The sequence below is a fragment of the Penicillium lagena genome (genome assembly GCF_028827675.1).
Source record: "Penicillium lagena strain IBT 129212 chromosome Unknown utg000006l_segment0_segment0, whole genome shotgun sequence".
In the NCBI taxonomy this organism is placed as follows: domain Eukaryota; kingdom Fungi; phylum Ascomycota; class Eurotiomycetes; order Eurotiales; family Aspergillaceae; genus Penicillium; species Penicillium lagena.
Genome location: NW_026623227.1, coordinates 3,234,589 through 3,260,928, shown reverse-complemented (window position 1 = coordinate 3,260,928; position 26,340 = coordinate 3,234,589). Strand labels below are relative to the sequence as shown.

At 49.2% G+C, this 26,340-nt stretch overlaps 12 protein-coding genes across 12 annotated transcripts; 5 read left to right on the top strand and 7 right to left on the bottom strand.

Annotated features, from left to right (window-relative positions):
- Positions 1–1,488: 1,488 nt before the first annotated feature.
- Positions 1,489–2,503, bottom strand: N7510_009477 (DODA-type extradiol aromatic ring-opening family dioxygenase; the record flags this gene model as incomplete). Its single annotated transcript, XM_056981402.1, has 3 exons — positions 1,489–1,786; positions 1,836–2,037; positions 2,104–2,503. The coding sequence occupies 3 exons, from the start codon at positions 2,501–2,503 to the stop codon at positions 1,489–1,491; spliced, it is 900 nt and encodes a 299-aa protein (XP_056831611.1).
- A 616-nt stretch (positions 2,504–3,119) lies between these two features.
- On the top strand, positions 3,120–3,874 carry N7510_009476 (uncharacterized protein; the record flags this gene model as incomplete). Its single annotated transcript, XM_056981401.1, has 3 exons — positions 3,120–3,164; positions 3,211–3,653; positions 3,712–3,874. The coding sequence occupies 3 exons, from the start codon at positions 3,120–3,122 to the stop codon at positions 3,872–3,874; spliced, it is 651 nt and encodes a 216-aa protein (XP_056831610.1).
- An 82-nt stretch (positions 3,875–3,956) lies between these two features.
- Positions 3,957–5,585, bottom strand: N7510_009475 (fungal specific transcription factor domain-containing protein; the record flags this gene model as incomplete). The annotated part of the gene is made up of 1 exon (XM_056981400.1): positions 3,957–5,585. One exon carries the CDS (start codon positions 5,583–5,585, stop codon positions 3,957–3,959), a length of 1,629 nt encoding a protein of 542 aa, XP_056831609.1.
- Positions 5,586–6,810: 1,225 nt separating this feature from the next.
- On the bottom strand, positions 6,811–8,969 carry N7510_009474 (uncharacterized protein; the record flags this gene model as incomplete). The annotated part of the gene is made up of 7 exons (XM_056981399.1): positions 6,811–6,969; positions 7,085–7,894; positions 7,950–8,321; positions 8,396–8,443; positions 8,503–8,585; positions 8,644–8,720; positions 8,779–8,969. 7 exons carry the CDS (start codon positions 8,967–8,969, stop codon positions 6,811–6,813), a joined length of 1,740 nt encoding a protein of 579 aa, XP_056831608.1.
- A 225-nt stretch (positions 8,970–9,194) lies between these two features.
- Positions 9,195–9,395, bottom strand: N7510_009473 (uncharacterized protein; the record flags this gene model as incomplete). Its single annotated transcript, XM_056981398.1, has 1 exon — positions 9,195–9,395. One exon carries the CDS (start codon positions 9,393–9,395, stop codon positions 9,195–9,197), a length of 201 nt encoding a protein of 66 aa, XP_056831607.1.
- A 3,779-nt stretch (positions 9,396–13,174) lies between these two features.
- Positions 13,175–13,381, top strand: N7510_009472 (uncharacterized protein; the record flags this gene model as incomplete). Its single annotated transcript, XM_056981397.1, has 1 exon — positions 13,175–13,381. One exon carries the CDS (start codon positions 13,175–13,177, stop codon positions 13,379–13,381), a length of 207 nt encoding a protein of 68 aa, XP_056831606.1.
- A 52-nt stretch (positions 13,382–13,433) lies between these two features.
- On the top strand, positions 13,434–15,197 carry N7510_009471 (uncharacterized protein; the record flags this gene model as incomplete). Its single annotated transcript, XM_056981396.1, has 3 exons — positions 13,434–14,093; positions 14,150–14,722; positions 14,781–15,197. The coding sequence occupies 3 exons, from the start codon at positions 13,434–13,436 to the stop codon at positions 15,195–15,197; spliced, it is 1,650 nt and encodes a 549-aa protein (XP_056831605.1).
- A 34-nt stretch (positions 15,198–15,231) lies between these two features.
- Positions 15,232–15,609, bottom strand: N7510_009470 (uncharacterized protein; the record flags this gene model as incomplete). The annotated part of the gene is made up of 1 exon (XM_056981395.1): positions 15,232–15,609. One exon carries the CDS (start codon positions 15,607–15,609, stop codon positions 15,232–15,234), a length of 378 nt encoding a protein of 125 aa, XP_056831604.1.
- A 1,741-nt stretch (positions 15,610–17,350) lies between these two features.
- On the bottom strand, positions 17,351–19,190 carry N7510_009469 (uncharacterized protein; the record flags this gene model as incomplete). The annotated part of the gene is made up of 7 exons (XM_056981394.1): positions 17,351–17,546; positions 17,602–17,733; positions 17,795–18,024; positions 18,085–18,155; positions 18,204–18,449; positions 18,508–18,995; positions 19,066–19,190. 7 exons carry the CDS (start codon positions 19,188–19,190, stop codon positions 17,351–17,353), a joined length of 1,488 nt encoding a protein of 495 aa, XP_056831603.1.
- Positions 19,191–20,156: 966 nt separating this feature from the next.
- Positions 20,157–21,634, top strand: N7510_009468 (Paraoxonase 2; the record flags this gene model as incomplete). The annotated part of the gene is made up of 6 exons (XM_056981393.1): positions 20,157–20,612; positions 20,666–20,814; positions 20,872–20,992; positions 21,047–21,205; positions 21,252–21,315; positions 21,369–21,634. 6 exons carry the CDS (start codon positions 20,157–20,159, stop codon positions 21,632–21,634), a joined length of 1,215 nt encoding a protein of 404 aa, XP_056831602.1.
- Positions 21,635–21,752: 118 nt separating this feature from the next.
- On the bottom strand, positions 21,753–24,576 carry N7510_009467 (Zn(II)2Cys6 transcription factor; the record flags this gene model as incomplete). The annotated part of the gene is made up of 7 exons (XM_056981392.1): positions 21,753–21,961; positions 22,015–22,546; positions 22,597–23,031; positions 23,094–23,998; positions 24,083–24,135; positions 24,187–24,373; positions 24,555–24,576. 7 exons carry the CDS (start codon positions 24,574–24,576, stop codon positions 21,753–21,755), a joined length of 2,343 nt encoding a protein of 780 aa, XP_056831601.1.
- Positions 24,577–25,490: 914 nt separating this feature from the next.
- N7510_009466 (uncharacterized protein) lies at positions 25,491–26,084 on the top strand (the record flags this gene model as incomplete). The annotated part of the gene is made up of 1 exon (XM_056981391.1): positions 25,491–26,084. One exon carries the CDS (start codon positions 25,491–25,493, stop codon positions 26,082–26,084), a length of 594 nt encoding a protein of 197 aa, XP_056831600.1.
- Between the last annotated feature and the right edge of the window lie 256 nt (positions 26,085–26,340).

Here is a 26,340-nt window from a genome sequence, read left to right as displayed (position 1 = left end):
GTTTTTGGTCCGCTAAAGCGCGTATATAGAAAACTAGTTAAAGAGATGATAGTAGCTGGCAATAATCATATCGATAGGGAGGATTTCTTGTCTCTCTATCCACCTACCGGCGAAAAGGTGTTTATTAGAGAGAATATACGTAGTGGTTTTGCAGGTGTAGGACTTAACCCGCTAGATCAAGATTTAGTTCTTGAAAAGGTAACCTTTCAACTTCGGACACCAACACCACCTCTTATTGAAATTGAAGGCTTAGTCTCCTCTACTTTTCAAACACTTTAGAATCCTCGCCAACTCGATCATAAGGTACGCAGTCTACAGAGAAGCCTTTGAAAACGAATGCTTTCTAGTAGTCTAGTATCTCATATTCAACATCTTGAAAAAGCTGCACAGATGGCAATGAATATGAACCTTCTTCTTCGACAAGAATTCAAGGTTCTATAGGGTGAGAATAAGCGAAAAATGCAAAAGATGGCAAGGAAGCGTGGTAATATTGGTGATGATTCTTTTTAATTTGTACAGGAAGGTCAGGATCGAGAGCAACAGCTTGATACGCAGCCTAATGAGCCGGCCGCTGAGACGACACTAAAGCCTCGCCAGCGAGCTCCACGACGCTGTAGTGGCTGTAGGATTACTGGTCATACTATAGGAAATTGTCCTAGTAAATAGCTATTGTTTTGTTTTTTATATGGTCTAATGTGATACATTTGTGGTTGAAAAGCTTGAAATTTTACGGTAGGCGCCACGAAATTCGTCACTCGGTGGTTGATTACGTTAAGTTGTTCTGTCCGTAACGAAACGTGTGGTGTCCCTATCAATTCCTTGCATCAGCCCGTAACACGCGGAGAGGTTCGTAGAAGGTAAAGAGGTCTATAATCGAGCGAAGACTCCGGACTCTACCCTTACGAAGACAAAAGGATCTAGGATTCTAATTGTCGCCTTCTGAAGAGGAGAGACGCGATGATCATTGAAAATGAAACCACTCACTCCTCCTCGCGGTTCCTATAAGATCCATCGAACGCGTGAGTCACGTCGCGCTAATCATCATCTAATCTAATAGATCACAAAGCGATTTATCGGACCCGCCTCAGTGGTTGGCGGAAACCCCCTTTCCCCCCCAAACACCAGTTCGCGGTGTGAAGGGCTCAATCTAGGAAGAAGAAAACGATCACTCGATTCAACTATTCAACAAGTTAGGCAGCTGGGAACGAGAATAATCAACACGATGAGGAGAGAGAAAAAAAGAAGAAGATGAAGGTGAAGCCAGACTAAGTACAGAGGGAGAGACAAAGAGAGCAAACGGGGTCCCGTGATATGCGGTCTTCCTTCAGATCTTCACACTGGATGGAATCTGCCTGCATGTCAGGTCAGACCTTGACACGCCCCCCCCCCCCCCCCCCCTCGGATTCCTTCGGGACACGCGCGCGGCCCGTCGCGGGCGGATGTGGGAGCCAGTCGAAGCCGGACTCCCCGGGGATGCCGGCGGGGGAATCAGATAGGGGGCAGAGAGCGACAGGCAGATTCAATAACTTTAGGGGGGGTCAGTGTAGGAAGATTGCCAAACCGATATTGTGCCCAGTTCAGACTCGATTCCGGAAAAGTCCACAGCCGCTCTCCGACATCAGAACCTGCCGCTCCTGCAGCAACAAACATTGGGTGTATATGCTCCCAAGTTGGATGAGCCTTCCGGGCGTCGCTGGTTTTCATCAAGGTTGACAAGCATGCCTGGCGTTTCTCTGGATTTGCAGTTGCAGCCCGTTGTAATGCATCTTCAAAACTGGAAGTGTAACTGCCGGGGAAGTTAGCGAAGGATACATTTAACTGGCTATAATATTTACGGCATGGCCCTGCTACTTCCTCTCATAGCGCGGTAGTCATGAAGATTGTGGACAGCCATACCAGCGCCGATTATGAGAATACCCTCGTCTCGCAGACTTTCGAGTGTCTGTCCCATTTCATAGTGTTTATCTAGGTCTTCATTATCATATAATGATACCTGTACGATGGGTACATTCAAGGGGTTTTCTTTGGGGTGGAAGGCTATTAATATAAGCATCAGAAACTTCATACATGGAAAATACAAAGCAAAGAAAGCCAATAACATACCGGCAATAAAACCCACCCAAACACCGTGATCGAGGCCCCGTCTCACTCTGTCGACCTCAATACCAGCACCCTCAAGCTTTCGTGCCACCTTGTTGGCAATTTCGGGGCTTCCCTTGTTGGGATAGTCATATTGATAGTAGTGCGGGGGAAAGCCATAGAAGTCATAAATGATGTTTGTGTCCTCGTCGACGTTGATTTCGATCCGGCTCGGACTTGCTTGCCAATGGGCTGAAAACACGACCACTGCCTTGGGCTTTACTTTTGTGGTGATCTCCCGTCCGATGGCTTGTAGCTTAGTGTAGGCAGGGTGATCATGATTTTCCATGAAGTTAGGGCCACCGATTCCAAGGAAGTAGACCGGTGTTCGTGCATGGCCATTGACAATTGAGGGATCCGACATCACGTTTGTGACACCTGTTATAGCAGATTGTGTATGACTCCTGATGTACCTCTGGACAGAGCTGAAAAGAGCAAAGAATAATCCTACCGCGGTAAATGCGAGATATTTGTAGTTTGGAAATGCCAAGGACATGTCGATATCTCCGACGGTCCAATGCGAAAGGATCATCAACCATCGCCTCCTCTCCGGGCTTATAGCATTATTTATTGTCACAGAAACTTCGAGTTTACTGATAGGTTGATAACATGTAAACGATTTTGTAAAAATTGCGCATCTCAAATCCAATGCGGTATAGAGAAACAAGGAAAAATATAAAGGGCGCAGACTTGAGACATGAGCGCGCGCGAGGACCCACCGGCTCCAAAGGTGGATTATGCCGCGCGCAGTGACCCACTCATTCCAAGGTGGATCATGCCGCGCGCGAGGCCGAGATGAACTAAGAATTTAAACTACAAAGAAATTCTAAGTGAGAATCCATTCACCCAAAGTGACTAAATTGCGGATTCCGGGAAAGAGTATCAATATATAAGTGGAACGTATTCTCGCTGCAAAGGTGTCTTACATCCACTCTATCATTCAAGAACTCCAGAAACAACTTGAATATCTATCACCAACCATGTCAACTAGCCAAATTGTTCTTATTCTGGGAGCTGGGCCTCGGGTCGGTGCCTCTGTTGCTGAGAGCTTCGCCCGTGACGGTTACCAAGTCGCTATTGCATCGAGAAAAGGCAGTGGAACTCGGACTGTCGAGGGTTATTTTTCTCCACGCGGACTTCGCCAAGCCTGGCTCAATCCCGGAACTCTTTGATGCGGTCAAGGCTGAATTCAATGCTGCCCCCAATGTCGTGGTCTATAATGCAGCATCGCTCACGCCTCCAGCGGATAAGGAGTCGGCACTGTCGATCCCGGCAGACCGTGTTACGTCCGATCTGAACGTAAACACGGTCAGCCCGTATGTCGCAGCCCAGCAAGCTATCATGGAGTGGAACATAATGTCGGACGAGACTAAGAAGTCGTTCATCTATACTGGGAACGTCATGAATGTCTCAGTTGTGCCCGTGCCCTTGATGCTGGATCTGGGCATGGGCAAGGCTGCTTCAGCATTCTGGATTGGTGTTGCTGATCAAACTTATTCCGCGCGTGGATTTCGGTGAGAAGTTCCAAAGTATGACATCAGTAGGATATCTCTGACAGTTTTTTACTGATAGATTCTTTTATGCCGATGAGCGACATGAAGACGGAAAGTTCAAGGGGATGGCTCTCGATGGAGCCGCGCACGGCGCTTTCTATCCTCAGTTGGCTAGCCACGAGGGCAATGTGCCATGGCATGCCACGTTCGTGAAGGGCAAAGGATATGTCCAGTTCAAGTGAAATTTGTGATCTGGAAAATATGATGGGATAGTTGGAAGCTATAATTGAATCGATTCTTTTCACGCTTTCCCTGCTTGCTATATTAAACAAGTAATACCATATGACCTAGACTTCTAAAGCACATAGCGAGGTCACGACTCGTGACATCCCCTACATTCCTATTGCACCAAGCATTTTCCATGATATCTAGTGCCGTGCGGATTGTACCGAAGACACTCGATGGTTGTAGACTTTGTACCATCGCTCGTAAATGAGGTTGTTGTGCAGGCTCTGCAAGACAGCCTGCTACGCAGAAGGGCCATACCACTGTCCGCAATAGTGCTGGTGGTGATGTGTGGTTGGTCAACAGCGTCATAATCTCTTTGACGTGATAACGCACATCGGAGCTGGCAGGCTGCCACCCCGATACAACAATGCTTAGATAAAGAATCGCAGAATGAGCCCACAGTCGTGTTATCCAGGAGTTCTGGTTGACGGATGATGTTGAAGCCTGGTTGTATGCTGTGAGGACATCCAGAAAGTTTTCCTCTTTCATCCTAGAAGTATCGCGGTTGGTGTCGACTCGAATGAGATGAGCTTCTAGGGACTGTTTGATTTTTGTTGCCCGTTGAACCAGACATATGACATCAAGATTACCGATTCTTTGACAACGTTGTTTCCAAGCGTCAAGCGCAGCAACCTCGCCGATCTCTAGTAATGCCCAGTTTTCACACCCGACGGTAGCCTTAAGGTTGATAAGGGGTGCGATGTCATCTGTACCTTCAAGAAGGTAGCGGTGATACTCGTAAAGTTTTGGTTCCTCTTGAAGCACTGTGCTGGCAATAATATCGTCAAGTATCAAAAGAGTGGATGAGAACTGAAATGCCGCCTGTTCAGCGCTTGGGACATGGATTTCCTGGCTAGGAAAAATCCACGCTGGTGGACCAAGCCGACTCAAGACAGCATTAAATTTCGAGTGGGGCCCGGCAAGCTCAGCAGGGCTAGCAGTTTCGAGAATCTGTCTGAACAGCGCCAAAGCGGCATTCAAATGGATTTGATAGTTGCTAAAGCTTAAGACTGCAACTTCAAAACGATGGAGCTGCATGATACTAGTCATGATTCGAGCAGCCCCATGCAGATGCTCGGTGATGTCTGAGTCACCTATATACTGTATTGATTTTCTCATCATCTCAAAGGCATCTCGCGTCTTGGCAAGCACCGCCTCAAATGGTGCATCGCAATCGGAGGACCCCTGAGTTAGGGAGAAGAAATATGAGCTCTGGCAAAGAGTTGCTTGTTGTATGACCGGGCTGGTGGTCGTCATCTCCAATATCCACGCTCTACCACCTTGAAGGATAGATGGCTGATAGAACGGGTATAAGAAGGGAAGCAAATAATCGAGATAGAACATAAGGAGTATGGTGTCCGACCGTCCCGAAGATAAGCCCCGCTCAGCGCTATTCTGAACAAGTATGCAGCCAGTCCTTCGTTCAGGACATGGTTCCATTTCACTGTCGTGGGCTTCCGTGTGAGATAGGGGCACATCAAGTGTTGAAGTAGTCTGCAACACGCGTAGATGCTGGGGAAGCTGATCACTCGCGGGGGCTTCAGTAATCGAAAGGCGACCGTCAAAACGCTTAATCAAACGCTCCCAACGTCGTTGATGGGCGTTTTCTTTCATCTCGCGCTTGAGCTTTTTTCCCATTTCCTGTTGTTTCTCAGCCCCATCCATCCACTTCGGTTTCTCCGGGCCATTATGACAAGTTATATGTAGCGCAGCGCAAATATCGCATATGGGCTGCGTTCCATCACACTTTTTTCGTCGAAGTCGACAAGTCCAGCAACCATTGGAGATCCTTCCAGTACCAACGTGGTATGGGAAATAAGGTGAACTCATATTTAGAATCCGGGAGAAACAGAGGATGGCTGAGGGTTTAGGCTTGCCCAAACCCTACTGGAGTCAGGCGGATTGCGGACACGTTCACGTGACCTGAATTATTCGACTTACCGTGGTAATTAGCCTTGCCCAGCCAGTGCTTCAGGCCCACTGTGGCCGGAACCAACATACAGACCGGATAATGCCTGGCATTTCTTGGCTTGCTCTTTCCGTTTTAGTGCTCACCCTTCGCTCCCTCAGTAGAACTGAGCACGGCGCTGAACGCCCTGATCGGCTCACGGAGCATGACATCATCAAAATGGTCCGCTCACTGAGCACTCACTGACCGCTCACCTGAGCGGCCTGATCCACTCACTGATCGCCCTGATTCGCTCACTGATTCCGCCCTGAGTGAGAGAATCGGGAAGCACATTGCGTTCCTATTGGGCTATCGCTACTCTTATGCTACAGTTGACTGGGTCGCACGCTAAATCCAAAGGGGAAAGGGAGAATCCTAACAACGGGTTGGTCTGTGCATATCGTGGATTATCATTGGTCAATGACTGGACCTTGGCGCGAAAGACACCAACATCCTTTCTTGGTCTCTCGTTCCTCGCCGCAAGACTCCCTTTGAGCACAGCTCCAATGTGTTGACGAGAATTTGGAATCACGGCTTGGCTTTTTTTCTCGATTCTGCGATATTATCTGTATCGTCTCATTCTCTTTCGATAACGCTTGTCTGACATTCTAATTCTTATCGATGGAATCTTCATTAGAGAAATATTGAAAATTGTGTACATGACCACCGCTGTCAATCTATGCCTGTATTTATTGCGACCTTCTGGTCATTTAGTGCCAAAGATCCTGCGATGGACTACTGACAACAAGCTGCTTTCTCGAAGAATATGCACACTGTATATGTACATTCGAATAAGGAACACGACATTTGATACTCTGAAACGATCAATATAGAGTATCAAAAAAAGGTATGCAGGAGGGTATAACCGAAAGGACATTATGAAGATGACGAACTCTTCACTCAATATGTACGGTAGATATGTTCAAACACAGTTGGCCAGCTTCAGAGTGACTCGAAGAGGCTGGGGATGTCCAACGGAATAGTTTTAACGTTCGAGACAGTAGGGAATTCGAAGACGCTGGCGGCAGGGACGACGTGGAGGACTTCGAGGGCCATGGTAAGGCTCGGAATATCACCAGGAAACAGAGCAGATCCGTTACCCTATAAGATTTTGTCAGAAAATTTCATGGGCCACAAGGGAGGGTGAAGCGAAAGTAAAGGGGCAAGTATTGAAATGGATTGGGATGGAAAGACACTTGGATTCATCAAGACATACATTGTGAATGTGGAAGCTGAGAGCTTTGCTGAAGAATCCAGCAACCGAAGATAAGGCAGAGGTGGTAAAGGCCAGAGGGCCTTCACCCACAGCTCCCAAACCGTCCACACCGGTCAGTTCCTGCAGAGGAATATTGGCATAGCTCATACCACCCATAGACGAATCTTCGCTCATGGGCATGGTTAGGACAGACATGGATCCGGAGAAAGAGCCATTGAAGAACGAGTTGATCACGGCAGGCCCTTCGAAATCGGATCGATCAACCGCGATTTTCAGCACATATTGAGTCAATGTCTCAGGTTGGGTATCCATGGACCGCTTGGACACGGAAGTTGAGGAACCGTACAGATTGTTGACCAAAGAGGTCACATGCTGCTGCAGCTGGGTGGAGGACATAGTCCAGTCCGGAAGCTCCGGGTAAGTATAGCCAAAGGTGCGGGTGGAGACAACCTCACGGCTGGTCCACATCTGAGAGCCTCCCGGCTTGTAGAAGGGCTTCAGAACGTAATCTTCAGTGTAGGTCATGCCCTTGGCGCTACCCCATAGGGAAGAGCCGAGGGTGAACGAGTTCACAAACATTTGGTTGTTAGGGTGAGTAGCCTGCCACATAGCGATGAGGCGATCGACGTTGGCATGGTGGAGCATGAAGACAGGATCAAAGGCCGACCAACCCAGGTTAGTCATATGGCCCATGGGGCCGCTGCATCCAATGTCGACGTGAATGTTGTTATGAGGGCTCTCAAAGTTGTATCCTCCCTGGCTGTCGGTGACCATTTCAGCATAGGAACCAGCCCTAGTGAAGACATTGTACTGGGAGTTGTTAGCGGATGGTTTTGCAGCGTCGTGATAGATACGGGACACTAACGACAGCGCTCTTAAGGTAGGAGGCATCTTTGGCCAGATTGGTGTCAACAGCGCTGGGTTGAGACACGGCCTTGCTATTCGTGGTGCTCGGGCAACGCATGGTGTTCGGATACTGGCCGATGGTGCCACCAAAGTAAGGGTACTTGAAGGGCCAGTTCTGGAACTTGTAGCTCTGAAGAGGGTTACGGATCGTCTTCTTGCCGGTCGGGGTATTCACGGTGATCTGGCTTTCGGAGAGCACCTCAGGGATTTTGGGGTTGACGGCCCAGTCCCAAAAGGGAATGCGCAGCGACTGCGCGGCATTCACATATTTGGCCTTCTGGGAGCCGGTGTATTGGTTGGCGATTGTCTGGGCGTGACGGATGACCTCTTGCTATATAGTCATAATGTCAATATCGGGACCAATGCATTCTTTGGCCTTGGTGTGACTTGGAGCTCTTGACGTACCTCAAACAACGCCACGTAGGGTCGGTGCCACGAGCCAAAGAGGACCTCCTGTTCGTGTGAACGGGTTAGCCAGGGGATAAAATTTAATACAATTATGGATATCGTACGTTATGAGGACAGTAGCCAGTGACGGCGGCGCCCTTGACATTTCCGACGCCGTTCCATGACTCAAAGGGAAGACCATGGATACCTATAAATCGCGGGTCAATACAGGGCTCGCAGTGTAGTTGTCGTTGGAAAGGTTTTACCTAGGACTTGGAACCAGGAGTTTTCCTGATCCTCAGGCATAGCCTGGAAAGCTGCGATGGCCTGGATGTAGAGATCCCTAACATACATAGCGATTAAGCAAGGTTTGGGGGCAACACCACTTTAAAGTGACATACCAGGGCGCTCCACCATTCTTCTGCAAATCGGCAAAGTGCAGTCGCGAAGGTCGCTCGCCAGTTTGAGTATTCACGGCTGACGTGACGCCAGTGATGGGAACCGGGGCAGAAGAACTGGCTTGCTGGGCGACGGCCGTCCATGACATCCAGGACAGGCCACAAAGGACGCTGAGGGTGTTCAAGCGACCCATTTTCTGTTGGGGTTGTCTCAAAATCTAATTCAATTCGAAGGAGGGCAATAGATATTAAATGCATATAACAAAATGGGAAAGGTTTTTGAGCAAGAGAGAGAAAAGTGCTCCGGGGGGGTTGATTTGCCCTAGATAACGCGCACTTTTACCGAGCGACTAGTGGTGGTCTGAGACACGGCGGTTAAAGCAATTTTAGACGAAGGCTCACCCAACTCCAACAGGGGCTTATTGACGTATGGGTTCCCCATCGGCACCTGTTACGTAGTTGCGGGGGGGGGATTTAGCGTTAAGGCGATTCCCCATAACAGTTGGCGCCGTAACGAGACACAAGATGTTGATAGTCACGAGAAGGTACATGCGTCTAAGTGCTAGGAGCACTTTGCCCAAGCAAACATTGAAGTCGGCCTCGCCGCTGATTAGGCCCATCCAGGCCTGAAATCTGATCGTATTTGTAGATGCCAAGGAACTGTGGTTTCATGAACATCGAGGTGAACCAATAATGTTATCCCCTTCACCGTCCGCGGGAGCATTTTTAGCGTGAAATTTTAGCGTATAGCACTAGTGTAGCAAAGATGCGCTCTTATTGGCTAGTTGCGTTAGAGTCTGGTAAGTAGGAGTACTAGTGTAATTATTAAATTACGTAGTACAAACTTCTTCAATTTGAACTATGGAATTCATGCCAACATTGTCCTTTTACACATAGGGCTACATTGCACTGTAAGCACCCAGATTTTGATCGTGGTGCTTGACGTAGGCCCGGTAATTTGCCAATATTTCTCTTGTATACACTCTGTACAACAGCTCGCTGCCCAACTAGCTGAAATCGATAGTGGTTAGGCTCTGGAGAGGGCTCTAGCTTTTGCACTTTGCTTGTAATTGCAAAGCTAAGGGGCTTTCTACAGAGCTTCGTTCGAAAATCTAGCTGATTAGGCCTAGAACCCTGTCGTTGTTGCTTATGAATCGGTTGAATTCTAAAAGCATTAACGACTGCAGTGCCAAGGAAGAAGTAAAAAAGTGAAAAACAATTACGTTTAGCCCTGCGATGAGTCTCATAGGAAGCCCTATATTGATTTGCAATATCTATGCCACCCATATAATGATTGTAGTCATTAATAGCAGTAGGGATTGCTAAATCCTTCTCAACTTCATCCCCAAAAGGGGCACGTGCAATCGTGGCATTTGTAGACATAATTACTGGCCGCTTCCGCTTTGTAGAAACAAAGGTGTCTGTCGAATGAATAGTAAATAGTAGTAATACTATATTATTATCCTGCCAAGCGAGACAGAGGATGTCCTAAGCTTCTGAAGCAAATAATTTACCCTATGGGATAGATTTGATATGCTCTTTTAGCTCAATAAGTTGATTTGGTATCCCACTCCTAGTGTTATAGGACCTTCGTACGAAGTCTTGATATTAGTATACTCAGCTGAAGCTTCGTGACTGCTGACCGCCTTTTCGTTCTGCCATGTTTACCTCCATGTCATGTTTTCCCCCTTTTCTCTTTCTTTCTTTCTTTAATGAATCCTTCTTGTATATAGGACATACCATCAATTGATACAATTTGATTTGCTCGCTAACACCTAGGGCGGGCTGTACCACAAGCTCCACATTTTAGAGCGCGTAGTTCTTTAAAAAGGGCAACTGAATTTAAATAATTGTCCATATAGACAACATAAGGGACTGAATCGACAGGCGAATGGATAGCTGAATCGAGTTGATGGCTGAATCGACAAACGAATTCCGGGCTAATACTAAGACTGCGCAGAGATTAAACGGCGCTCAATCATCGACCCAAATTTTGGTCCAGGGCACCCGATCTTACTAATGGAGCTCAGGGGGTCCAAAAATAATTGCCCCCGCTCCCCGGCCCCGGACCCACCTTTACCCCCACCACTCAGCGCCGCCGGCCCCCCGCCGCCCTAATGCCACCGGGCCCAAGGTCGTTTCCTCCTTGGGTTAGGGTGAACGCTAAGGAAGATTCTAGACCTTGGTCAGCTTCTACGCATTTAAATACTCGTTTGATTGAGCCAAAATCATCCAAATCAAGTAAATTGCATTTCTCATTACATAAAAGATCGCTCTCATATTCATCCGCGGGGCATAGGAAACCCAGTAGTAAAAAGCCGTACTCAAAGCGAATATAATTGCCATCAAACAAAGAGGTTTGATAGAGAGACCTGGCTCTCACCAGTGAGAGCTTGCGCACTCTGCCTGATCTCAATGCCATCCTTGAGAAGCGATGGAGCTGTTTTCCTGCGGCTTTGGAGTGATACTAGTTTCCCGCTGCTTTGTGCTAGTTTCCCATGGCTGTGAACTAGGCTCTGCAGGCTTCAGACAGTCATTCTGCTGAATAGCTCGAATGCAGACCTTCTGGTCGATCAGCATGTTATCGCAATGAGGGTGAATCGCAGGGTTCAATTTGAGAAAGCTGGCCAAATCAAGCCCTGGGTGCATATTGACAACGTCGTTGCAAGTTTCTGGAGGAGCTCGGACCTGAGGTGAATACCAAGCAATGCCTGTGCATGGTCAGCAACTCTCTTTCATGAATGATAGACTCGCACGCATTTCAGGGGTCATTTACAGTCTTCCACTTGTTGAGCTTCAGGCTCGACTGTCGGCATTGAAGCGCTCGCATTAACGGCGGCCGAAAAGACCAAGCCTAACGCCACAAGAGCAGTTCGAAGAGTTATGGCCATTATGTTCGGTCGGGAAACAAATGTTTTTGGGGCGTGAAAAACAACAAGGCAATCGAGTCTCTGTAGTGAGTAATTATTACGCTGTATCTACTTTCTTCAGTCAGAGCGCTTCATTTATAATGGGCTGAGCGCGTTGACATCCCTTGCCATCGTGGCATTCCATTGCATTGTTGATGGCCAGATGTCTTCTTCTTTGGTCAGAACGAACGCATAAGTTACAAGGGGCTGAGGGCCATAACATACATACCTTGCCATCGTGACATTCCATTACATTGTTTGATGACCAGGCGAGAGTAAATGCAAAAATAATTGAGTGATAAATCAAGTCCTTAGGTCGGCTAGTGGGATAAATTATTTTGGGATGATTGCTCAAAGCCACCTTTGTAGTCCGATGCGTACGAATCCCAGTTTGATCTCCGAGAGCCCACATCGAAGATGCTCTCAAATGTTTTATGAAAAAGATAAGAGGAATTTCTGATAGGGGTAGAAATGTGACGATCTATGTAAGGTCCACGCAGGCATGCGAGAGAAAGAAGGCTTTTCACTGGGGGGACAGGTCGCGTGGACGCTTACTATGTATTTTCAGCGAGACTTGCTCTTCTCTATATATCTGTTCTTATTCATACCCCCATCTCTAGGACACAGTCAAACAATGTCTTGCATGGACATTTGTTGGAAACGATGAATGTTATTATGAACTCATTTTGATTGTCTTCATCTGTGTCCATAACTGTTGGACACCTGTACTTGTATTGTACATATAAGTGGTGGGTGAGTTAGTGCTACTCAACATTATTCTCTTACCCCCATGGATGCTGGTGCGAACAATAGTGAGATTATATTGGAGAGGACGAAGAGCAAAGCTCAACACACCCAGACAACTAGGTGGAGTGACGACGGTATAGATGAACGGTCAGATACTGAGTTGGCATCGAACGGATTAGCTCCTGATGAAATTCAGATGTGGAAAGACTTTCGGATCGAGTCTACAAGATAATCTATGACCCGACCGCAAAATCAGTCTTTTGTCCGATCTCGCTTGAAAATTCTCAGCCATTGAGGTATTAGTCATGCTCGCCCCCGCTAAATTGCATCGCGAGCACTAGATACAAGTATGGTACCAGAAATGTTTTAAATTGTTGTTTACCGTGCCGAAGTTTTACTTTAATTATACCAGGATTTGGTATTTATTAGTACAGTAATTTCAGCATCATCAAGTAAAAGCAAATTTTAGTTATGTAACTTAATTATTTTTATTATATGGTATATTTATAGGTTTTGCTTTTAATTACATCAAAATCTGTAGTAAATTTTACTATTAAAATAAAAATATTTTAAATTAATCATATTAAACTCTACATTTTTATTAAAAGTTTTAATTATTAAAACTAGAAAGTTATTCAAGCTGTGGTAAGGTTTTTCGCCGATCATCGAATTAAATAACATACTTCACTACTGGTTTCAAAAACGGTCTAATAAGAACAGGGTAAAGATGTAACTGATCATAAATGCCAACACGAGAAATCAGGCAGCCGCCGCGCTGTGGGCCGGGGTACAAAGTTTCTGCAACAACAGTCAGCGCTAAGCTTTGTACTTTGCCTCCCGAGTCGGGCAAGAGGTTTGGGAGTGGGTCCGCAGCAGTCAAAGGGGCAGTGCTGACGACCATAAACCCCATAAAACCAAGCAATTTTCACCAGGCATCGCTAACACCCTAATTCTTACTCTAATTTATTCTTGTTCGTTGTACTCCACTCCTTTCCTTCGGCCATGGGAAAACTTGTCAAATTACTGGGCTCAGGCATCGGGCTCACTTCTGAGGCCATCCACGCTGCCCGTTCGCGGTCCCGCTCTTCTTCGGCCCAGCCTCAGCCGTCATCATCATCTGCTGCTGTTGCCGCCGATCCAGATGCTTCAGATCGCAGCCCGAATGAATATGCGGAAGTAGACGATGCCACAGCCCAAGAGATGGTCCGCAGTGGACGGGCCGTGCTAGCCGTCTATCCCAGCGACGAGAAGGAACGCGCATCTAAGTCCAAAGCCGCGGAAGCGAGTTATGGATCTGAGGACGACGATTCCGAGTCAGATGAGCTTGAAGAACTCAATGGCGATGAGGCCGCGTGGGAACTGGATGAAATGGCGGATCGAGTGAGGCCCCCGACGTACGAAGAGTTCGAGGCTGCGGATTCGGCGGAATCGGAGGAAGTGAAGGTTAAAAAGGAGGAGGAGATGGTTCGCGCGCTGGTTCGGATGGCGGGGCCGCCGCCTCAGCCGATCAGACGTATTCCTTATCCTGTTATTATCCCGCAGCGGAGACCAAGGAGGAAAGATCGTGGCTTTGTGAGGGCGTATGCGCCTGTGCTGGGTGATTGCGGTGTTGGGCAGGAGGTATTCTTGAAGCTTCTAGAAAGTTGGGATAAGGCGAGCAGGGTTTGTTTCGCTGCTGTCGAGGATCCTGCCAGGTGCATTTCTAACCGTTATTCTAGGCTTCTCCATGGATTGATGTCGTCTTCGTAGCTGCGGGTATCGTGGGCTTTGTCCCCGAGCTTGCTGCCCAGATCACGAGTGCTGTCGTGCAGGTCATTGCAGGAACAGCACGTGAGCTGCAGTCGCGCTCACGCAGGAATACCTTTCTCGACCGGGTCAATCAAGATATCTTCATGCCACGCGGTCTATATGCCATGGTGATGGCATTCAAAGATGAAGTCCCTGGGCGACAGAGTGGGCCCCTGTCCAAGCTATCTGGAACCCTCGGACAGACCCTCTTCAAAAGTGAGAAACTTGATATCAATCAAACGGCCGCTAAATTTAGCAATCCGGACCCAGATCTGTCTAAGCTCAAGAAGGGCCTAAGGGATATCAGGTTGACCAGCGGCCAGACCCATGGAGAGATTGAATTGCCCGAAGCAGCAGAGCTTGTATTCCCTGATCTAGACATGGCAGCAAATCAAGCATTGGATGGCGATCGCAAGGGCAAAGAAACGAGGACGCGCGAGAAGTTCAAGAATGCCGGTGCATGGGTGCAGGATTATCTGGACAGAAAGGGGCAGGCTGCCTTTGTAAGAGACGCTCCATTTAACAATCCTTCCTGTTTGTCTTTTACTCATATCACCACAGGAAGCCGAGCATCATGGCTCCTCTTTGGCTGTGACCTCGTCTCAAAGGACACAATTTGCATCGCGGTATAGTGACCCCAACCACCCGGCAAACAGTGGCTCATTGATCTCGCTCATCACCGGTGGTTCTATCAACCCAGACGCAAGACGGCAAGCCAGGAGAGCGTCCAAGCAAGAACGACGAGGACTCAAACGTGAATATAAAGATGCCACGCACGTGGCTCGAGGTCGATCTCCTCGTGGTCCAAGAAGGGTCAAGAGCAAGGGAAAGCGCAAGGGTATTGTCAAGAAGGTTCTCACGCAGGACGTTCTGTATCTTCTTGTTGTGAACCTACCTAACCAGCAAGAAGTCCAGAATTCTGTTGCTCGATTGGAGCATACTATGGCACAGATGGAGGCCTCTTCGGCCTCTCGTTGATGACATTTAGCCTAGCAAGCAATATAGAGTAGAGTTATATCAGGATTTCTAATAGCAACTCTTTCGACGTCGACGCTAGCGGTATTCTCAAGGTCAGCGCCAGCAATAAGGCCACTGGGAAAGAGGAGTCGATGACAATCGCTAAAGACAAAGGTCGTCTGACCCCAGAGGAGATCGAACGCATAGTAATAAGAGCCAAAGAGTTCGCCAAGGACGATAAGTCGGTCAAGGCTAAGATCGAAGTCCGCAACAGACTATGAATTGGCTCGAGGACAACCTTGCTATTGCTTCTGCTGAGGACTTCGAGGCTGAGAACTTCGAGGAGCATGAATAGCAGCTCCCTAGTGTTGCCTTCCCGATCATCAGCAAGCTCTATGATTCCGCCCCGGAGGACGACGAGCCGCTCGGCCATCAGGAGCTTTAAATTTAACTCTTGTGGCCATATCTCTACACTCGTTTCCTTTTCCTCTTAGTAGAACCGCGGGCGGGTTAGGGCGAGGTGTTTTAACTTAGTCGCACCGCTTGACCGATTGTTGGCTCGAGAAATACTATGATACCTTTGCATTCCACCTATTATCTGTAGATCATAACTATGTAACCGCTAAACAACAACCTCACCCATCATATCTTCCATCTAATGATTGTCCTCTTTATCAACCCACTAACAATAAAGATGGCCGCTGCCAGGTGGATTCGACTAGTTACAGGCTTTATGGCAAAGATTTTGGGGCGGGCAATATTTGGATAGTGAGAATTACCAAACATATGGGGGCAATATATATTTTACAACGCAATGTTCAATCCGGGCTCGTGAAAGCTTTGTCGTTACCGCAAATCCTTTATGGAAAAGGGACTTTCTGTCGTAAAAGTTCTGGAGAGATCTCCCTGTTAGAAATATGCCGATGACTCGCGCCCATAGGAGTATTCAGATACTATTCGAACTATACTAACTACCAGATGTCATCATAAAGAAGCTTTCCAGACCTTCTCGAGAGGGCCACATAGTACCAAAGGTGTTCTCCGTGTCAGTGTCTAAAAAGCCTCTTTACCAGAGCATTTGCCAGCAACTATGGCCGCAAGGATATACGAACACCCTAACACCCCCCAAGCAAATAAGACATAAAGAATCAATCAACATTTAGAAGATGAACACAACCTGGGACGGGGCGTAGCATTTCCCGTACCTACCTGAGGATATTCACTAGAGCGTGGACATAATGCGCAGATGAATAATCAAGATACACATAGCCTTAATATACTTATTGCGGTCGAAATAGACAGTGCTAGTGATGGCCTCAATGGTAGTTGCCATTAGCCGCCCAGGGAAAATCCCATCTGCGCTGACTCTTCATTTGTGGCCCAAGTATTCTGTGCATTCGTCATGTCGCCTTGTTATCCCACTATCACCCAAACAAGGGATGAAAGAACAAATACTGAGGTTTCTCACGAACGGAAGCTTCGTCTTCATAACCAAACACATAAAGAACGAGCCTTAAAGTAGAGTCCCCAATAAGCGTAAGCCGCTTATTGCCCTGGCTGGCTATTGTGGCCCCGGCAGCTTCTGGGGCCTTCACAAGAAGAGATTTATCATGGAACTCATAATTGATAAAGATTTCCACGGCGCGGATGAGTTCAGCTGTCGTAAATGAGGGTATGATGGTGGATTGGGGGTAGATCTGGATCCGAAAAGAGGAGGATAGAAGATGAAGAGGGCTAGACAAGATACGGGATTAGAAGGACGTAAAAATGGGCCCCGTCTCTCAAATTTAGCTTTGTGAGATCTCGAGCTTTTTACGTTCATAATGAATTCTCCTCCTAGGAATACCATAGAACACGATACTAGACTATCTGATGCCCGTCTCGATTCACTAGTCATTGAATAACGGTTTTAATTCTAGCTGTTATGAATCCGACCGTTAATAATCTTATAGGATTCCCGACTACTCCCAACGGTCTTCGCTTTCGGTCTCGGTGTTCTTTTAAATGCAGGCCACGTGTTTTCGCCTTGATCAGTCCAGAAGATCAAGCACAGCTGTTATGGGGAAGATGAAGTCGCAAGATCAACATGCTTCACGTTCAGCAGCAGACATTGTAGTGACTGTTCTTAACGTCCAAGGCAAGGTACGACAAACATATATGCCTTTGCTAAGTACCTAAGGAACAATTTCCTGCTCGATGAGCTGTTTGTCCTTCTCATCCAGCTTACGATCAGAGTTCAAGTCAACATCGGCAGTTTCATCGCCAAACAAGGCATTAATCTCCTCCAGCGAGATACCCTTGGTCTCGGGGAAGTAGAAGAAAGTTGGAATAACGAAGAGAGTAGTGCCGACGAGGAAGATGAGATAGAACCTGGATGGGCAGTCAGCGAATGCAGAATCTCACAGAAAATAGACGGGTTACTTACTTCCACTGGATATTGGCAAAGGCCGTGGGACCAGCCTCGAGATAGATAAGCAGGGAAAGGAAGTAGCCGGATATTGAGGCTGCCATGCCCTTGGCACGGATGTGCGTAGGAAAGATCTCAGACACGTACACACTACATTTATGGTCAGCGTTGCCTCTTGAGATGGCTTGTGACATCCGAGCTGGGTACTCACTAGGATGTACCGTCCACGTTGTACGAGAAGAAAAAGATGTGCATGAACAAAAAGGCCACGCTGGCAATGGCTGCAGGTCGAGTTGGGTTGGCTTGGTAGTGGCTCAGAGCGACGCATTCGCCGATGAGCGCAAAGATGTCACCAATCCAACCGATCTGCAGGGCGCGGACTCGGCCGATCTTGTCCAGAGTAAACGCGTTGAAGTGGTTGCCGGTCAGAGCGAGCGTGATCTGATCACGTCAGCATATCTAGTAGTTGTACCATACCATTCAAATGCGGGAGAGACTCACCCAGCAGGCGCCAAGCAACAGCTGTCTTGAGGTACCAAACCCCAGCTCAGAGTAGAGAATTGGGCCGTAGTCTGCACGGTCTCAGTCACGTACACAACCCACACAGGATGAAGACTCACTATTGATAACCGTAGTGCCGGTCGTCTGAGATGCAAACATGACGATGAAGCCTATGATGAGACGCTTGCGGTATGATTTCTTGGTAAACATGATCTTCCACGACACCTCGTTCTCCTTGTCTATGTTGTACTGCTGCTTGATCTGCTCGAATTCGCGGATAGCAAAGGTGTTATCGGGGTCTTCCTTGTCATGGTGGAGCTTCTGGATGACGGTGAGAGCCTCGTCCTGACGCTGTCGAGAGATGACTAGTTTCCATTGTCAGCAAGACAGCATCGCGCAGAGAAAGAGCGAGAAATTACTCACGCCAACGGGGCGATTCGGGGAGGAACAAAACACCAGTGGACAGCAGCAATGGGGGGATGGCCTGGATTGCAAGCGGCACCCTCCACTGCGCGCCGTTGGCATTCACAAAGTAGAACCCGAAACCGACCCACGCGGAGGAGCAGTAGCCGTATGTGATGAGGACGCCGTGGATGCCGACCATTAGGCCTCGCGAGTGCGGCGGTGACACCTCGGTCTGGTACAGCGGGATGAGGACAAGCATCATGCCGACGCCGAGGCCAGAGATGAAGCGCACGAAGATGAACATGCCGAGGTCAACGGAGCCGGCCTGGAGCGCGCCGCCGATGGTCGCGGTGATGCAGGCGGCGAAAATGGCCCGCTTGCGGCCGAGTCGCTCCGCGATCCACGAGGACATGAGCGCGCCGAAATAGCCTCCTGCCGTGTAGAGGCCGTTCATGGCGCCTTGGATGGCCGTCTTGTTGGGTCGCTTGTCCATCTTGAAGTAGGCACTGGAGGTAATTCCGGTCATTATGTCACGATTCCGAGATGCCTTGTACGGCGCAGGTGAGGCAGACTCACTTGAACGAGGGCTGGGCCAGAGTAGTCGAGATGATACTTGCCGAGTAGCCAAAGGCCAAAGAGCCTAGGGCCACGAAGACAATCACCGCGATGTTGTAGAGATTCTTCTTCTTCTTCTCCGCCATAACGACGGTTTTACGGGCGAGAAACACTCTGTGGCTGCTCAAAAAGGGTGGCAAAAGACGAGAACCTCTTCACACAGTCTCAGAGACAAGAGGGGTGGAAGAGAGGCATCGTGTATATCGATCTTCGGGAACGCGATTCGGCCTCGGACTTATATAGAACCACGGCAAAGCACCAACATTTCCGGGGGCATTTTCCGGGGGAGGGAGCGCCCGGCTGTCTGGATCTGGGGAGCCGCACATGCACGTGGGGTAGCGGGCATCAAGTTCGGGGTATTCGGAGGATGCTTTACCTAGTCTACCTTGGGCATCTAGCTCCCGGGCGGAAGCGTTTTTCCCGAAAGGGAGTGGCTTCTCCGCACGATCTAAATCATGCCCTCGATGGGTGGAGCGCGATTATGAAGCCTTGGAAGCCTCGGAACACCTCCGAAGACGCCATCCGCGAACCTAGAAAGGTCCGTAGGCGTTTCATCGACGGGGTTCCGGATCCAGCACGTGGGTTATTGTTTGACCCAACTGAAAATGTCTTGCGGAAGACCTCGATCGGTTAGGTGATCCGGTCATCGTTCGGGTCTCCCTGTTGCTGGATCGAGGACTCTGTTTTGGCACTATTGGTTCCGCCATGAGGCTTCTTCATCACGAGCACGGAGAACGGTCTTGTCATTAACCCTAACTCTATGCCCTTCTAATGACCTGTCCGTTCAATCCTGATTCTTGTCCTCGCTTCTCGTCCCTCGGCTCATTCGTCATTATATCCGAGCCCGTTTCTCCAGCTAGTCGTCTTGGTATCTGCCCGGTCGACGACTACCGTACGGAGCAGAGCTCGTCCGCATAGACACGGCGAGACAGACTTGATTTGCGAAGAGGCTGAACCCTGGATAAAAAGAACGGTGGCGAGACAAGACTCACATTTTCCGAGAAACGGGCAAAATTGTTTACCAAAGTCTGAGCCTGACATACCCTGCAACGATGAGCGGCAAAGTGAAACCAGCCTCACGGCCGGCTTCATCATACACTCTGACAATCATCTTTATCGGTGTCACTGCGCTGGTATTCCGACCACTCATCGAGCTCTACAAGTTCAAGCAGACCGACCTGACCAGCCGTCTGACGCAATGGTCCAACCATAGCCGGCTGAACAGCGAGCACTGCAAAGTGCATTACGAGGCCAACGCTTGCGAGGACATCCAGATCCACTTGGCGTCAAGTACGGCCTTTGTGGCATGTGGTGACCCTGCCGAGAGAGCCTTCTGGTATCCTCCCTCGCTGGCGTACAATGCGACCGGGAGGACGTCGTTTGTGGAGAACCTGTTCAAGTATGATATCAAGACCAAAAGGTCGACCAAGCTGAGGATAGAAGGGCTCGAGGGGGATTTCGTCAATCATGGCATCGATATCTATGAGTTCCCTGACGATCATACCAAGGTATGCAGTGATCGTGAATTGCTTGGTGATATCTGGCTTGACATGTCTTGCAGATTCACATCTTTGCCGTGAACCATCGCCGCAACGGAGACTCCATCCTCATCCTGTCACACAAACTCGGCTCCGACAGTGCGCAGGTCGTTAAGCAGGTCGTCCACTCTGGTATCAGGAACCCAAACGGTGTTGCGGCCAACGGGCCATTGTAAGTATTCTTCTGCCAATATACAATATACAAGACCAAGAGACTGACACACACGAGTGACTTCTTCATCACCAACGACCACTACTTTACACCGGAGACCATCGGACGAACCATCGAAGACACGTTTGGCCCTTGGCCCTGGGCTACCGACGTCCAGTACTGCGATGCTAGTAGCGAGGTACTGTTCAATTCACCCATTTCGTTGACCCATATGACTGACCTCATGGTTTAGGCCACGACGTGCCGAACGGTGTCTCCCAGACAGCCAGGGTACAATGGAATCGCTATCTCTCCTGATATGAAGAAGCTCTATGTTGGCGACTGCAAAGTTGCAAAACTCCATGTCTTTGACATCACCGACTCAAAACTGCTGTCACCTGTCGCAACTATTGTACGACTTGAACTCACTTTGTGAACAGAGTTGCTGACTTGCACAGGATCTCGGTGCCGCAGCGGACAATGTCCGCATTCTTCCGACGACGGGTGATCCCATCGTATCAGGTGAGGCAAACCAAGGCTCTATTCTCATGAACTATCCTTGACCGCTATGATAGTCTTTGCGAGCGTCGAGAACCTCCCCGCGTATCTATCCAATGTCCGTGGCTTGGGCAAGGACCTGCTGGTGCCATCCGCAGCTCTCCTGCTTCGCGAGAAGGAAAACTACAAGCCCGAGCTCATCTACTGGGACGACGGCTCCGCGCTCAGCTACATGACTGTCGGTACCGTCGATCCCTATAACCACGTGTTTATCGGAGGAAGTGTGTTGCAGTATGGTGGGTTTGCTGTGTGCGACCTACCCAAAGATTTCTTAACATCATGATAAGCCGAACAAAGTCGATATAGATAAGACGAATAGATGCTATGTGATAGACTTAGTAAAGCGCTGTAGATATTGAAAGATGTTATTAATGTTCAGATGCATCAAAAAAGTGGCTGCGCTACAGTGGGCGGTTAAAGTCTATATCCCAGAACCCGTCGTTCAACCAAGACGTCCACACAAGATCGCTGTCGAAACCCAGAGTAGTATTTGGCGTAAGATTGGTCTGCATTGAATCTGCACGCCCTTGCCTCGAGTCCGGGGACTCCAAGACGGTGACTGTTTGCTTGGAGGTTGAGTTTGTGGTGCCGGCGACGGCGATACCAATGGCTACTGCCAGTAAGCATTATACTACCCATAAAGACTCTGCTGTGTTAACCTACTGGAATCAGAACACTGTCCACGACTCGACGAGTGGTGGCGTCCATCCGCCGCTCTTAGGAGCCGCTGGATCATCTTGCGATCAGTCAGGGGCACGGAGCTGTGGGGGTCGACATTGAACTCTCCGGGGTCCGTGTCTTTGATGCCCTGAAACTTCTGCTCCATCGCCGTCAGGATCCATCCTATCCCTCTCCAGTAGACCATGAGCGACTGCAGCGTCCGCAGGCACACCTGGTAGTTGGCCTGGCAGTTGTGCTTCTCGATTGTCTCCATCATGATGGGCTGGGCGATGGATATCGTGGGCGGGACCCTGAGCTCAGCGATGAAGACGAGTCCGGCCATCTGGACAGCCTGGTCGATGAAGGGACTGCCGAGGATGGATTTGGCGTCGACGAGCTCGGCTAGGCTGAGGCACGAACTTGTGGTCCAGGCTGTGGAGATGGATATTTGGCGGCTCTCCAGACAGAGCAGGTTGTCGCCGCGCTGGTTTTCCTGCCCAAAGCGAAGTCCCGGCCGATGCAACGCAATCATGACCTAGAACAGTGTCAGTGGTAAATCGTCGAATCGGTGGCGAAAGAACTAACGCTGTTGAACCACAAATGCAGTAGCAAGAATGTGCCTCCCTGGCCCTTTGCAGCATGCGCTCTGAAGTTGGGCACGTCAAAGGCCAGCAACGGATGCATGCGGGTGTAGTAGGCGACGAGATCCTCCCCGTAGGTTATGAGGCGTTCCCTAGTGCGCGGCGGTATGTCGATGGACTGCTCCGACAGGGTGCCAATCTCCTCGTTGACGAGGCCCTGCATCTGGATGATGCGGACCATGCCGGGGAAAGGTGACGGGAGCTCGCCCGAGGAGTTCTCGATGGCCATTTCGGTGGGCATGCTGACGTCGACGAATTCTCTTCGCGTGGTCAGCGGGCGGCCTGTGGCGAAACTGATGATATGGTCAAGGAAATTGACGGCCCAGTAGAGGAATGGCTCGTCGGTTTTTCCGCTGGCATCGAGCGGCAGCGTATCGTGCTATAGAAGCGTTAATCTTGAAGACATCTACGTACGTACGGCCGTTGACGTTGAGATCTCACCTTGTGCATACCCAGATCTTCCGCCATTCTCACTGCCATTCCCGTATACATCCACAGCCCAGCATCATGGCACGTTGCCATCTCCATCCACGCAATCATCAGTATGCTCTCCACGACCTCGTAGCTGGGCAGATTCAGCAGCGGCACAAGCAGAAGTTTGGCCTTGTTGGCAAACACCTCTCCTCGAAGATACGCAAGCTGTCCCTCGAATATGCTGAGCGTGGAGAACCGTGCTGCCATGGCGCACATGCTATTCAGCAGAATGGCAGACACCTTCTTCTCTTTAACACTCTCGACGAAGCCATCGCGCGAGTGGAAGGGGAAATGGCAGCCATAGTAGTCGAAGAAGGTGTCGAGCAAGGGATACAATAGCTCTCGAGCGGGCGTGAGATTATCCTCCGGGTCGAAGAAAAATGTCTCCAACTCGACCTTGCGTGGCGTCCCCTGCACATAACTCTGAGGTTGTCCAGGTACGGTCGCATCACTGGTCGGAGGCGAGAGCGGCTCCTGGGCATCGGAGGCAAACTTGACCTCGGTCATATACTTCTTGTACCCGGGTGCTATGCCGGTAGGGCCGAACCAGCGGAAGAAGGGAATGCGCACACCCCATGACCGGTCGGGCTGCTGGTCGGTCGGTGGACTCTGGAGCAGCGCGACAGGGTCACTGATGGATTTAGCGACGGTTGGAGGCACCGTAGGCTTAATGGGTAGCTGGGCAGCTGTAAACGATGGTGCTCGTTGTGAGGGTTGAGCAGGTTCCTTGGCTAAGGCTGAAGGAGCTGTGTCGAAGGAAAGCTTTCTTCTTTTGCCATCCGATGCACCGGCGACATGGACAGGCTTGAAGACGAAATTGGGCGGGCTGTTGATGTCTCGATAGTGGCATGTGTGACCGCCATTTTGACAGCCTGTAGTGAGTCAGTATGCCGCGCAGACTTGACAGGAGCTCCATTTTCACTCCGCTGTGTTGAGAGGAGACGGCAGAAACGCACCTCGGCACACGGGCTTATTGCCGTCGCACTTCCTCTTCCTTGAGCGACATGACCTGGAGAGTCAGTCACATCGTGTGTCACAGGAACCGGAAATGATGACTTACTCGCAGGCAATCGACACCTTGCTCTGAGACTGGCTTTGCGAGGGTCGCTGCTCCATGGCGCCCAAGTCGGTGAGTGTCGCATGTGGTTGCTGGGTGGAATGTGCGGGTGCCTCAACGTCTATAGGCTGCGCCAAAGTCCAGCCCGCAACCCATCGTGGGGGCCTTGTGGGCCCCCACGAAAGCCCAACTTTGCACAAAACCTTAGTATTGGCATTCATAAAACAGCTGAACCACTCTAATAAAACACTGTTATTTACCTACGTTCCAGTCACCAAATAAAGAGCCATTGTATTTAGCCTATAAGTCTATGAAATTTGGGGAAATATAATTGTATACCAAGTTAAGCGGGCGGGTAATAGTTTATTTACTGTTTCGATATGCCACAATCATTGGGTGATAGTAGTAATGTAGGAAGGTAAAAAGTTGCAAATGAAGTTATGGGAAAATATATAGCACATGAAGTGCATTATCATATATAACTCCGCAGAACTTTGCTAATACTGTAGTACTTATTCTATTGATATCACACGCGTCTTAACTAGTTAACCGGATCACAGTAATGCTGCATGATTTGATGCATCATGTATACACTGTGAATATATTTGTCAAACGTGCGGTTAGCCTTAGGAGCAATTTAGGATTTAGTCTGCCCAAGAACTCTAAGGAGGATAGGTAAACGTGTTTTATGTACCGGACCCGGTAGACCAATCACTTTCTCTTCAAGTATCCTCAAGGTGACGTCGGATGCACAGGTAAAGCTCAGGAAATAAATTGGCGAATTAATGACGCAGAAGCGGGTATATAGTTCTAGCGAGAGTCCCTTGTAGGGTAATTATCGATGCCGCAAATAAATAGAATCTAAAAACTGTTTACGTCACAGCTACATCTCCTTGTAGAGACATCCTATTGGCGGCATGCAATAACCAACAGGTTATGTAAGAGAGCCTTGTGCATGATATGATCGGTGCTCTATAAACCTTAGGTTATCGTGAATTGAATAGAATATGGTATCAAGAAAAGATGGATTTTCATGCAGCTAATATTATGTATGAAGCAGGCAATATAAGATAGGCAATTCTGAATCGTAATACTTAAATACTCCCTCTGAGAAAACCATCAAGAAACATCAAGAAAGATATCAACGTCGCATACCTCCTACTGCTAACCGTAATCATTCGTAGATGCGGCAGGCACTGCATTCTGTGCAGTAACGGAGTGGTCGTAGAGCGGGCCGTCCTGTCTGGGATGGCGGCGAGGTGTCACTGGCATTCGGTTGGGTTGAGAATCCCGTGTGTCTTGTAGAGATGGCGCTCCTTCATACGGGCCGGGATCCCAACGCGACACACGCAGCAGACGATGGCGTTGTGACTCGCCTCGTACTCGAAGAGGGCGCGAGACTGCGGTTGTCCGGTGGCCATCGTCGTCCGATCGACCAGGCTCGTACCGCCTACCTACGATCATGGTGGAATCGGAACCGGGTCAGTGACTCAGGGGGAATCAACGGCGCGTGGTTCGGCGCGTGGTTGAGCACGTGGCTGATCGTTCGTACGTGCAGGGGCCCCCAGATTAGAACCCCGGTTGGATGGGCGGGGGGTGGGGGAAGCGGGGACGAATTCTCCCTGAGCTGGAGCTTGGCTGAGCCACGCGCGAAGCCGATACATCGTATACTCGACGATCCCGTTCTGTATAGATCGATCGATGGCCCACCGGCTAATGGCCGACCACTGCCGCGACGCGCCCCACCAGGGAACCGGTCGGGGCCAATGGCCGACCGATTCCGGCAGAACCCCGAGGCCCAGCCCCCTCGCACCAACGTTTTCTGTTGCGGGATCCTGACCGCTGCGCCGGGCCTTCGCCTCGAGCGAGAGAGGTATGCAAGACACAAACACCACGGCTAATGCAGCCCATCTTAAGAACACCGATTCCTACTTAGCTAACTATCTTCTCCCTTTAGCGATTCTACAAACAGAAGCAAGAGAATATCTTCACCATATATATATAGATCAAGCACTTCCTTTAGCGTAAAAATTTACCCTTGTAGCAATTTAATATAATATCTCCAATACGTAGGAGAGATCTGGAAAATTGTGGTTTTTATATCGCTACTCAATATCATAGTCCACCTTTATTACTAGAGAGTGATTGTGGCTAACC